Source organism: Drosophila miranda, assembly GCF_003369915.1.
Source record: "Drosophila miranda strain MSH22 chromosome Y unlocalized genomic scaffold, D.miranda_PacBio2.1 Contig_Y1_pilon, whole genome shotgun sequence".
Classification (NCBI taxonomy): domain Eukaryota; kingdom Metazoa; phylum Arthropoda; class Insecta; order Diptera; family Drosophilidae; genus Drosophila; species Drosophila miranda.
This window is the reverse complement of record NW_022881603.1, coordinates 8,342,098-8,354,679: the sequence shown is the minus strand read 5'-3', so window position 1 is coordinate 8,354,679 and position 12,582 is coordinate 8,342,098. Positions and strand designations below refer to the sequence as shown.

General features: G+C 55.4%; 1 protein-coding gene across 1 annotated transcript; it reads right to left on the bottom strand.

Annotated features, from left to right (window-relative positions):
- Positions 1-4,118: 4,118 nt before the first annotated feature.
- Positions 4,119-12,327, bottom strand: LOC117190380. Its single transcript, XM_033395460.1, has 2 exons — positions 11,776-12,327; positions 4,119-5,906 (listed from the first exon to the last, which is right to left on the bottom strand). The coding sequence occupies exon 2, from the start codon at positions 5,851-5,853 to the stop codon at positions 5,098-5,100; it is 756 nt and encodes a 251-aa protein (XP_033251351.1). The 5' UTR covers positions 5,854-5,906; positions 11,776-12,327; the 3' UTR covers positions 4,119-5,097.
- Between the last annotated feature and the right edge of the window lie 255 nt (positions 12,328-12,582).

The following is a 12,582-nucleotide window of genomic DNA, read 5'->3' as shown; positions in this document are numbered from 1 at the left end:
GGAGCGAGACGCAGGAGGAACAATGGCGTCAAAGGATCGAAATGGGAAATGGGATACTGTTCGCTTCGTGCGATAATTAGGAGCGCCCCCGTGCACGCTCAATTAGAAGCTTGTAAGCTCCAACCTGGAAGGGGGAATGGGGTGTGGAGGAATGGGATGGGGAGTACACGAACATGGAAACACTCTCTTCCACAGTCTCTCACGCCCAGACCCACACCGTCCTATGGCTGCAGCCTCGATGCAGACACGCGATGATCCGAAGCAGAGCTCTGCAGGGAGTCGGGGTCGTAGAGGCTTGAATGTCTTAATTAACTGTTGGCTGCACTCTGCAAATTCAACAGGCCAAAGGGGACAAGAGCTACTGTTTGCCTCTAAATAATGTGCCTCATGTTTATGATTTGCAATTATTCTACAGGATTCAGGGTTCAGGATTGAGAGGTGGAGTCGGAGACGGAGCCAGAGTGGGTTGGTTTTGCCTGTGTTTAGGTGCCGCTTATCAGATCCGCGATACACGAAGACTTCACGGACGTGCACACGTCGCCATCATTCACACACACACACACACACATAAAATCTACACACACAAAGGGTGAAAAAGCAATCGTGTGAGGGAAGGAGGCAAATGAATTTGAGTTGTTGTTTTTGGTGTTTTCTTGAATATTTTTTCTGGGTGGCAGCGACGCCAGACGCAGTCGAAAGTGTTTTCCAGACAAATGAAGATGGGGTGGGGGGTGGGGACGCTCTGAGGACTGGCGATTGGGGGTTCGATAATAAGGGGTGGGGTCTGCATTACATGTCACTTGGCCATAAAAAACTTTATGTCTGACATGAGCCCAAAAAACAATTTGCATATTTCTGCAGTGGATAACAACTTAATTTAGGATACCCACAGACACAGACACAGGCAGTGGGCAGGGGGGGGCAGGGGGTGTAGGTTCGCCAGGCACCTGGCTGGGCACCTCTTTTTTCGGCGGAATTCACACCTTTTCAGCGATCTCGGCGGGCAGAGAATGGATTGAAATTGCTTTTCGCTTTTGCCATTTACTTCACTATGAATTTCTTTAGCTTTTTTTCATTTGCTCCTTTGCTCGCTTGACGCCCCTTCCTTTTTGTTTGAGTTTTATTCTCCGCAGGATTCCCGCTGGCATCCTGGAGCTCTGGCTCCCGCTGCTCCACTGCTCCACTGCTCCTGCAGTGGAAATTAAATTTATTTGCTGTCGCGGGCATTAAGCGCGCTGCGCTGACTTTCGACTGACGCCATATTTTCCGCCACATTTGCAATATTCGCACGAGCCGAATGCTTCCGCAGCTGCTTTATGACTGGTGGCACTGCCACGTCTATCCCACACAGCCACACTGCCACATGCCGGAGCCATGGCCTGGCAAGCTTTCATTTTTCAAAACTGTCAGCTGCGCATATTTCACAGTCGCCTTTTGGCGGAGCACTCACCTAACCGTCGCACTGCTGCTCCTCCTCCTCCTCCTTATCTTCCTCGACCCCCGCCGCAGCTCCCTTTGTCCCTGGCCATCGAAGTGTGGAGCTAATGGCCAGAGCTGTGAAGTGCTGCTTACAGTACGAGTATATGCTCGTAGTGTAGTAACGCAACCCTAGCTCGAGTCCAAGAAATCCATTTGCCTCCTCTCACTCCTCGGCGCTTTAATTACGCAACTGCAACAAGAACAATACGTGACCGGTGGGCGGGGAGCAGGGCAGACCAAGATTATGCAGCAGGATTTTTTCATTAGGGATGTCAGACGAAACGATTCTTCTTCAGCTGCTCCTTGAGCTCTGCGGCAGGCAGTGCGACGGAAGTGGATCGACAAGAAAGACGGGCGGGCAGACCTTTGTGTGGCAGCTCCAGATGGAGCAGGACCTGAATCCAGATGGAGGTGGGTGGGTGGTGGTTCGGTTCGGTTCGGTTCTCGTGTTCAGATTCGACTTGGAATTAGCATAATCAACATGAAAAGGCAGAACAGCAACGCAGTCAAGGCCCCCCCCCAGCTCCAGCTCCAGTTCAAGCTCCAACGCCTTTCCCCTTTTCTCTGCGATGGTGGTCGAGTTCCTGGAGCTGTAGCTGGAGCTCCTTTAATTACACAGTACTGCACAAATGATGAGCTGGCAAATTTCCACAGATTCGGTGGACGCCTGTCTAGGTGAGCGTGTCAGGCGGGAAGGGGAGGGTGACTAAGAGTTCTCCGAAAATGGCCCGCAGCCATTGGAACAAGTCAAAGGAAGAACAGAGCAGACCCAAACGAGTCCAGACAAAGCGATTATTGTGTCCATGGAGTGCTGGCCAAATGCTCCGAGGGCTACGAGAACCGAGCGACCGCCTTCAAATTGAGATGGACTTGAGATAAAGTGGGACAAAGGCAGGGCATTCTCTGCCACAGCAGAATGAATCACACGATAAAGAGATGTCAGCAATGAAACGAATTAGGATAATATGTTAAGTGCCAAAGTGATGGGGATGGGGATGGGGATCCATCAAGCCCGAAACAAAGGAGGAAACTAATAAAAAGTAATTGCAAGGAAGTTGCCGTAAATCTCCATTTCTGGTCGAGTGCCAGCCCTGGACTGACTATTAAAAATTCCCAGCTGCGATTGATGGAAGCCCAAAAGGAAAATCATGTCCGGATGAAATCCGTTCCGTGGCAGCCCTGCAAAAGCCGCACTAACAGCTCAAAGTCAAGGCAAATCCGCGCAATGGTACGGCTGACTTCCTGCAGATTAAACTGTCATCTCTCGTGGCTTAAGCCCAAGCGTGCCTTTGGCCAGCTCCGGACCAGCTCTAACCAGCTGACAAACTGACAAAGTTTGACAAATTGCTTGAATGGCCGATTGCCCACACTTGGAGACAGACACGACATGCAATTTAAGTTTGCGGTCCTCGGACACTCGAGAGACACCCATGCGAGACGGACAACCCCTGCAGCAATTGTACGGCACTTGAGAATTTCTCCAAGCTGCAGCAAGAACACTTTTAATTGTTGAACAACTTTCAAGTCGTTGTCCTATTCCCCCTATTCCTAGTCCCAGATCCACTGCCTGCCCCTTTATCAAAGATGCAAGTAATGTTTGTCCATGAACATGAAACATGAGGCATGGACGTCGCTGCACAATGGCAGAGGCAGAGTCCAAGGCGAATTCATGACAAAGTGAAATGTCTGCAAGTCGAAGAGGTAAAAGGTGTGTCAGAGAAATGGGGGATGGGCTGCACTGAGAGAAAAACAGCTCTCTGAAGTATCGCAGAAATCTTGAACTTATTCCGAAAATTGATTCAAGGTGCCCTCTTTTTATATATATTCTTGATCAGCATCAATAGCCGAGTCGATTGAGCCCTGTCTGTCTGTCCGTCTGTGCGTCCGTCCGTCTGTCCGTCTGTCCGTCCCCATCAGCGCCTAGTGCTCAAAGTCTATAAAAGCTAGAGCAACGATATGTCACATATATGTGATATGTCATTGCTACAACAATATTTCAAAACTTTGCCCCGCCCACTTCCGCCCCCACAAAGGGCGAAAATCTGTGGCATACACAATTTCGACGATACGAGAAAACTAAAAATACGCAGAATCGTAGAAGATGACTATATCTTCTAGAGTGCAAAATCTGAACCAGATCGTATAATTATTATAGCCAGAATCAAGTGTAAGGAAGCTCTCAGGCCGAGGTACAGCTTCTCAGTCTGTCCAGGGCCCGGTCCTTCCCCACAGCAAAATTTGTTGTGTGAGGACCTAAGGGGAGAGCCGTTCGCAGCGAAAGCGCGCCCGTGGGGTGGATCGTGGGACGGTCGGGCCTGGCCCGGCCACGAGGCGTGGGTGAAGCCGTGCTTGGGAGCTGCAGAGACGGGCGTTGGGGGTCATGTGAGGCGGGAGACGGGGTTTGGGTCAGGGATCGGAAAGGTGTGGGAGAGGGGAGCCCAGCCTAGCAGATGCCGCATGATCCACGACTCACATCTGCGTCGCCGGGTCCCCCGGGCGAGGGTGTAGGAGAGGGAACCCAGCTTTGCGAATGCCGCGTGAATCCACGACTCACATCCACTTCGCCGGGCCTCCCGGGAAAAGGGAAGAGAGGGGGAGGGAGTGAGTGACTCCTACGGGCGAATGTTCTGAGGCAGAGATTGGGTTGAGGTTGGTGTCTTTATTGTTTTCGGATCATTTCCCTACTTAAAATCCCGAGCCTGCAGCGGGGAAATAAACGCCAAAAAAAATATCATAAACAACATGTGGGCATGGATATGTAAAGAAACTGCGGGAATGTTCTGCTTATACCTGCCTACTGCACCGAGCTATCCCCCCCAGAGCTCACATACGTGAGGTGGCTCACCCTTGTGTCCCTTCTTTGGGTCCTGTTCCCCCACGGCGGGTCCTCGTCACTTCGGTGGCTTCCTTTGCACACCGCGTGGGTGCGGTCACAGCTGGTTTCATTCTCCGCGTGCGGGCGAACCCGGCTTATTGCGTACACGGCGCGCTCACGGCTAGTTTTTCACATCTATTTTGGCTTCCGCCGCACAACCGGTCTGGCTCAGCCCTCGGAGATCACTCCCGAGCTTGGTTCGCGCTGGACCGTGCCAGGCCTCGGCTTTTCTTTTTCGCAGCTTCTCTGCCGCTTCGCTGCTGCGCCGCCTTCGGCTGCCGGCCTCGGCTGCGTGGGTGTATGGCTGCGTGGGTGTATTGCCTGCTTCGCCGTCGGCTCTTTTCCTCGGCTGCGTGGGCGTAAGACCGATCGGCGGCTTCTCTGCCGCTTCGCTCTCTTTCATGTTGTCTCTTTTCGTCTGCGTATAGCCGTTCTCTTCCTTGCGTTGGCTGCGTGGGCGTAAGAGCGTATCTCTTTCGTGTTGGTTCTCTTCGCCTTCGTATAGCCGTGGTGTGCGTCTCTCTTCGCTGCGTGGCCGTAGTGTGCGTCTCTCTTACGTGTTGGTTCTCTTAGTTCTAATAAGTAAAAAAGGCCTACTGTTTTCGGGTTTCTTAGCCTATTTCTTACTTTAATGGGTGAAAATAAGGATTCATTGTTGCTTGTCTTGGTAATAAAATCGGATAATAGTGATAATGAACTGAGATAATAATGAAATTAGATAACAAGCCGTCGGGGCGGTCCCTTCAGGGCATGGTGTCGTGGTCAGTGTTGTGGAGGCTTATGCCTTCACACTCCCTTCCTACTTCGGGGTGGGGCGCGGTGAAATGCGCACCAAATTTCCGCTGATGCATACGTGGAAGCGTTGGCCGTGGTGGTGTTCTAGGCTGCGGATCCGGCTGCGCCCGTGACGCGCCGCGTTTGCCTGAGCGCTGGCGCCTTCCAGCAGGCTTTGCGGGATGGCGGTCAGGCGTGCTTACCCGCCAGGCGACTGGGGCGATTGGCCATTCCTGCTCCTCCTGCAGCGCGTTTAGCTCGGGCATCTCCTCGAACGCTGTGAGCAGTCCGGCCGCCTCTGCCTCTTCCAAGCCCAATGACAGGTCGCTGTCCTCCTTTGGTTGGCTCGGGTTTCCTGGTTCGGCCTCTCGGGCCGTGCAGCTCGTCGGTTCCGGGTTCGGGGCGTTGTGGTCGGTGGGAACTGGCGATAGCCACTTCATTGGTGCGTGGTCCAGCGGCTGCCAATCGGGATTCTCCCCTCTTTCCGGGGCTGCCGCCTCCTCCTGCGCGTCCCACTCCTGCAGTCTGGCGTGCCACCCGTCGTCCCAGCTGGTGTCCGGGATCGGGCCGTTTGGGTTCTCCTGTTGATGGTCCATGCTGCGTGATGTTGCCCGGTTCTGCTTGCGGGGTCGGGGAGTGGTGCCTTGCTTGTGATTGGCTGGTCGTGGACCGTGGTTGCCTTGAGCTGGGCGGCGACGCACCCCTAGGATGCCCTTCCGTGCCATCCTTTGCCTCTAGAGGCTGTGCGCCGCTCGTCCTTGGGTTGTCCATGTCGGATCTGGTGGGGGGAAGAAACCTTGTTTGGTTAGAACCTGACCTGTGCCACTGATGTGCCCTGTGCCATGGGTTTCCCTGATCGGTGCATTTTCTAGTTTCTGGCTATTTCTTACTCTAATCCCCTAAGGGGAGTTAAGCTATCTTACTGCGTGTGTACGCGGTTGCCCCTTGTGGGGCGAGGACATTACGGCAGCGCACTACCATAAGTGGCCCTCATGAACTCGCGGTTTTCCTGGTGCTGGGGTCGTCCTCATCGTTGTCTTCGTTGTCTTCTTCGTTTTCGCTGGTGAGGGTGTGCTCGACGTCGTCGCTGGTGAGGGTGTGCTCGTGGTCGTGGTAGGCCTTGAGGTCGGCTAGTCCGGCTGTTCGTCGTTGTCTTCGCGGATGCTTCTGGAGTCGTGCTATGGTGGGGGAAATAAATTTTACTACTTTGTAAGGCCCGAAGTTGTGGCAGCGAAGTTGTCCGCCGCTTTGGACAGGTGATGTTGGCGTAGCATCACGAGCGTCCCGATCGTGGGTCTCCATTCGCGTCGACGTAGGTTGTAGTTCCTGCTCTGCGTCTGTGATGCCTGCTGGGTATTTTCCTGTACGATGGCGAAGATTTCCTTGAGTCGCTTGGCCTTGTCGGTTGGGATCTCTGTCACTTCGCCTAGTCCTGGGGTCGCCTCTTCGTACAAGGCTCCAGGCAACCGAGGTTCCCGGCCGAGTACGATGAATGCTGGGCTGAAGCCTGTGGTGTCCGATGTGCTGCTGTTGATGGCTAGGCTGAGTTCGGGCAGCAGCTCGTCCCATGTCCGCTGGTCTCCATCGATTTACTGGGCGATCATGGTTTTGATCGTCCTGTTGGCTCGTTCCGTGGGGTTTTGTTGTGGGGTATAGGGCTTGCTGCCACGGCTATAGGTCCTCCAGTTCCAGGGCGGTAATGGTGGCCAAGATCGCGTTCTCGTAGTCATCCGAGTCGGCTGGGCGAAACGGGTTGCGTTCCCGAGCTATCTCGGCGTCGGCTAATGGCTCCAGTTGGTAGTCCGTCGTCGGGGTTTCTGTGATCTCGACCTGTGGTATCGGGGTTCGTGGCTTGCGTGATGGCTGTCGTGTTGGGTGACTACGTGGTGACTCCCGGTTCGATGAGCTGGCCCTGGATTGATCCCGCGGGGCCGCAGCTATCTTTGCTGGAGTATCCTGGTGATTCCTGGGTCCTGTTGCTGACTCCCGGTTTGACGAGCTGGCCCTGGATTGATCCAGTGGAGCCGTAGCTGTCTCTGCCAAAGTCCCTTGCTTCCTGCTGTGTCCTGTTGGTGACTCCTGGTTCGACGAGCTGGCCCTGGATTGATCCAGTGGAGCCGTAGCTGTCTCTGCCAAAGTCCCTTGCTTCCTGCTGTGTCCTGTTAGTGACTCCTGGTTCGACGAGCTGGCCCTGGATTGATCCAGTGGAGCCGTAGCTGTCTCTGCCAAAGTCCCTTGCTTCTTGCTGTGTCCTGTTGGTGACTCCTGGTTCGACGAGCTGGCCCTAGACTGATCCAGTGGAGCCGTAGCTGTCTCTGCCCAAGTCCTTTGTTTCCTGCTGTCTCCTGTTGGTGACTCCTGGTTCGACGAGCTGGCCCTGGATTGATCCAGTGGAGCCGTAGCTGTCTCTGCCAAAGTCCCTTGCTTCCTGCTGCGTCCTGTTGGTGACTCCTGGTTCGACGAGCTGGCCCTGGATTGATTCAGTGGAGCCGTAGCTGTGTCTGCCAAAGTCTTCGTTTTGTTGCGTTGTCCTGTTGGTGTCAGGGTTCGTGCTGGGGAACTGGCCATGGTTGGTTCCATCGGTGTCGCAGTTCTTTCCGTCGTAGCTTTCTGCGTGTCCTGTTGTGGTGGCGTAGTCCTGGGGTTGTTGCTTGATCTTGTCTGGTAGGGCTTTGTTGTCACTGCGGTTGGATGGTTCGTGGTTGGCTGTGGGGTGTTGGTCTGCGGCTGGTCTCGGATGGCAGTGGAGTCCGCAAACGTGACAGACCGTGGGCGTGGTTGGGCGGTGCATGATGGTATCGTCCCGGCGGGTTTCTGCTGCAGCTTCAGCTGTAGATATGCCCGTCCGCAGTGGATCCTTGCGCGAATGCCACAGAGGAAGTCGAGCCCCAAGATGAAGTCGTCTAATACCGTGGGGAGTATAAGAAGAGCTACCTGTGTTTCTTGCTGATCCAGGCGCACTGTGACTGCTATCGCTTGGTTGATCTCCTTCCTGGTTCCATCTGCCAGGCGGATCCTGGTCCTCACCTCTCGCCTGTTCTCGGTCGTCCCTATCTCGTTCGCCAGCCGCTCACTGATGAAGGATCGCGAGGCTCCCTCGTCGAGGGTGGCAACAAATGCTCTCCCATTGATGTCCACCAGGGCAGCGATGCTTCCTCCGGTCATGCTTAATGGGTGGGTTTCTCCTGTTCCTGGGTGCGCGCCTCCGTCCATGTCCCATTTGGGCGGAGACCCGACCCGTTTCCCGACGCTGGTTTCCGGCAGCAGTTGATGGTCCGGACCCCTCGGTGGCCACATTCCCAACAGAACAGCTTCTGTCGGTTTGTGCACGCACCACTGAAATGGCCGTTTTCCCCACAGTTCCGGCAGGTTCGTTGTACATCGATCGCTTGCTCTTCCTCCTGGCCGATTCCTCGGTTGGCGATCTCGGTTTTCCCGGGCGTCTCGTGTGTGTTGCCCCGTTGGGGGTTGGTTCCATTGCCGGTAAAGGCGGCACGGGGTCGATGGTTCTGCGTGGTCCCGATGCTGCGGAGTGCGTCTCGGTCCCGCGCGGTTTCGTAGGCCGAGACGAGCTGGGTCAATTCTGTGAGTGATCGGAAATCTTGTCTGCGCGTATACATTTGATACTCCGGACGGAGATTTTCGTAGATCCGCTCGAGTTCCTGTTCCCGAGTATACTGGGCTCGTTGCATCATCAGACGCAACTCGATAAGGTAATCCCGAAAGGATTCTTTGGGCTTCTGTTCCCGACTTCGTATGGTGTCTTCCAGCCGCTGGAAGTATCTGGGGGCAGGAAGAATTCTAGGAATTCTTTCCGAAAGTCTGTCCAATTCTGTCCCTGCATCTGAAAAGTTCGGAACCATCCTTCGGTCTTACCTGTAAGGAGACCGGAGATGGCTCCCGCCGTATGATTCCACTCGCTCCTCGAGCCTTTCGATGAACGCTAGTGGGTCCGCGTGGCCGTCGAAAGTAAATCACCATTTCCGGAGTTTGTCCGCCAGTAACGAGTACGAGATCTCACCCCATCCGGGGCGTGAGACCCGATGTCCCTGAGGAAGACGTGGATGTTCACCTTCCGTGGTTGTCTGGTGGCTAGGCGTGGCCAGGGGTCCAGCGGTAGTGGGTACTGGCGCGTGGTTCTTGCTGGACGCCTCTGGTCTGGTTCCTTGGAGTGGTCCTTGGGCAGCTCGTTGTGGTTGCTCGTCCTGGGCGGCCGGTGTCTCGGTTGCTGACTCGCGGTATCCGTGGGTGGATCCTTGGCTCGTGCTGGGCAGCTCGGGTACAATTAATCGCAGTTTTGGTCCCTCCTTGCTGTCTTCCATCTTCGCCCGGCTCTCTGGCCCGGGTGACGTGGCTGGACTCCGGTGGTCCCTGGGGCTCGGTATGTTCCCAAAGTGCGTAGCCAAATCGTCCAGCCTTGCCTGCACGGCTTCGGGGTGCCCAGGGCGTGCGATGAATGCGGTGATCCGGCTCCGTAGGTCCTCTACAGTCCCAGTTTCTCCTAGTCCAAACTCCTTAGCTAGGCTCTGCAGCTCGTCCTTCCTGCGGGACGCTATCCAGCGGATGTTCATCCTGATCCTGGTACACTAATCGGGGCACCGGTACGAGTCCTTATCAGCACGGTACTGGGTCTGGGGCTTCTGTACTAGGATACGCGGCACTGGGTGGAGAGTCCTGTTCGAAGGACACGCGGCACGGTACTGGATCGGTGATCCTATACTAGGATACACGGCACTGGGGTGGGGGATCCTGTTCGAAGGGCACGCGGCACGGTACTAGATCGGTGATCCTGTACTAGGATACACAGCACTGGGTTGGATGATCCTGTCGAAGGATACGTGGCGCGGTACAGGGAAAGGTTCTGTCTGACTGCTCGGTGGTAACTGTGTGACTGCTCGGTAACAAATACCTGACTGCCCGGTAATGACTGTCTGACTGCTCGGTAACAACTGCCTGACTGCCCGGTAATGACTGTCTGACTGCTCGGTAACAACTGTCTTGACCGGTGTTCCTGCTCCGCCTTATATTGGCCGTGGCCAGGGCTTTGTGGCCGAGGGCTCCTCTGCCATGTAGCTGCTCCTCTGCGATCGCCGGCTGTCCGTCGCTGCTCCGTTGTTCTACCGCTGCTTCGCTGCTTGGCTGCTCTGTCACTGCTTGGCTGCTCTGTCACTGTCTCGCTGCTCTGTCACTGCCTCGCTGCTCTGTCACTGCTTGGCTGCTCTGTCACTGTCTCGCTGCTCTGTCACTGCCTCGCTGCTCTGTCACTGCCTCGCTGCTCTGTCGCTGCGCCTTCTCCGCTCTGCCGCTGCCACGTTGCTCTGTCGCTGCTGCTTCTCCGCTCTGCCGCTGCCTCGTTGCTCTGTCGCTGCTGCTTTGCTGCTCTGCCGCTGCGCCGCTGCTGCTGCTTTGCTACTCTGTCGCTGGGGCCGCTTTGTCGCCGTCGCGTGCCAAAGTTTTAGGCGCCGTCCGCGGCCATTTTCTCCCGGCACGCGGTGCTGTGTCTTCGGCGTCTCTCCCCGTCCCTTTCTGTCGCGTAGGTGGCTGGCCGCGTGGTTTTTCGCGTCTCTCCCCGTCTCTTTCTGCCTCGTAGGTGGCTGGCTGCGTGGTTTTTTTTTGTTTCCCGCGTGGTTTTCGCCGGCGCGTCTGGGACACGTGCCGGCGGCTGTTGCTTGGGGGGTATTAGAGAAGCCAGCCTCAGCTGTACATAAGTCGAGGGATCAAAGATTGGTGCTGGCTATTCGCCGGGACTCTGATTTTTGGCTGCTAATCACTGATTTTAAGTTTTCCTTCCTTTTCTCCTGCTGCTTTTTCTGATCCGTGGCTCCTAAGCATCGTTTGCTGTTTTGCTTTTGTGGGTCTTGCCTTTTAATTGTTGGCTGCTGCTTGGTTCCCTTTTCACTTTTAACTGCTTTTCACTTATTCCCTATGCTCACCGACTCTCCCCTCGTGAGTCCCTGCTCGGACGCCATCTGTAAGGAAGTTCTCAGGCCGAGGTACAGCTTCTCAGTCTGTCCAGGGCCCGGTCCTTCCCCACAGCAAAATTTGTTGTGTGAGGACCTAAGGGGAGAGCCGTTCGCAGCGAAAGCGCGCCCGTGGGGTGGATCGTGGGACGGTCGGGCCTGGCCCGGCCACGAGGCGTGGGTGAAGCCGTGCTTGGGAGCTGCAGAGACGGGCGTTGGGGTCATGTGAGGCGGGAGACGGGGTTTGGGTCAGGGATCGGAAAGGTGTGGGAGAGGGGAGCCCAGCCTAGCAGATGCCGCATGATCCACGACTCACATCTGCGTCGCCGGGTCCCCCGGGCGAGGGTGTAGGAGAGGGAACCCAGCTTTGCGAATGCCGCGTGAATCCACGACTCACATCCACTTCGCCGGGCCTCCCGGGAAAAGGGAAGAGAGGGGGAGGGAGTGAGTGACTCCTACGGGCGAATGTTCTGAGGCAGAGATTGGGTTGAGGTTGGTGTCTTTATTGTTTTCGGATCATTTCCCTACTTAAAATCCCGAGCCTGCAGCGGGGAAATAAACGCCAAAAAAAATATCATAAACAACATGTGGGCATGGATATGTAAAGAAACTGCGGGAATGTTCTGCTTATACCTGCCTACTGCACCGAGCTATCCCCCCAGAGCTCACATACGTGAGGTGGCTCACCCTTGTGTCCCTTCTTTGGGTCCTGTTCCCCCACGGCGGGTCCTCGTCACTTCGGTGGCTTCCTTTGCACACCGCGTGGGTGCGGTCACAGCTGGTTTCATTCTCCGCGTGCGGGCGAACCCGGCTTATTGCGTACACGGCGCGCTCACGGCTAGTTTTTCACATCTATTTTGGCTTCCGCCGCACAACCGGTCTGGCTCAGCCCTCGGAGATCACTCCCGAGCTTGGTTCGCGCTGGACCGTGCCAGGCCTCGGCTTTTCTTTTTCGCAGCTTCTCTGCCGCTTCGCTGCTGCGCCGCCTTCGGCTGCCGGCCTCGGCTGCGTGGGTGTATAGCTGCGTGGGTGTATTGCCTGCTTCGCCGTCGGCTCTTTTCCTCGGCTGCGTGGGCGTAAGACCGATCGGCGGCTTCTCTGCCGCTTCGCTCTCTTTCATGTTGTCTCTTTTCGTCTGCGTATAGCCGTTCTCTTCCTTGCGTTGGCTGCGTGGGCGTAAGAGCGTATCTCTTTCGTGTTGGTTCTCTTCGCCTTCGTATAGCCGTGGTGTGCGTCTCTCTTCGCTGCGTGGCCGTAGTGTGCGTCTCTCTTACGTGTTGGTTCTCTTAGTTCTAATAAGTAAAAAAGGCCTACTGTTTTCGGGTTTCTTAGCCTATTTCTTACTTTAATGGGTGAAAATAAGGATTCATTGTTGCTTGTCTTGGTAATAAAATCGGATAATAGTGATAATGAACTGAGATAATAATGAAATTAGATAACAAGCCGTCGGGGCGGTCCCTTCAGGGCATGGTGTCGTGGTCAGTGTTGTGGAGG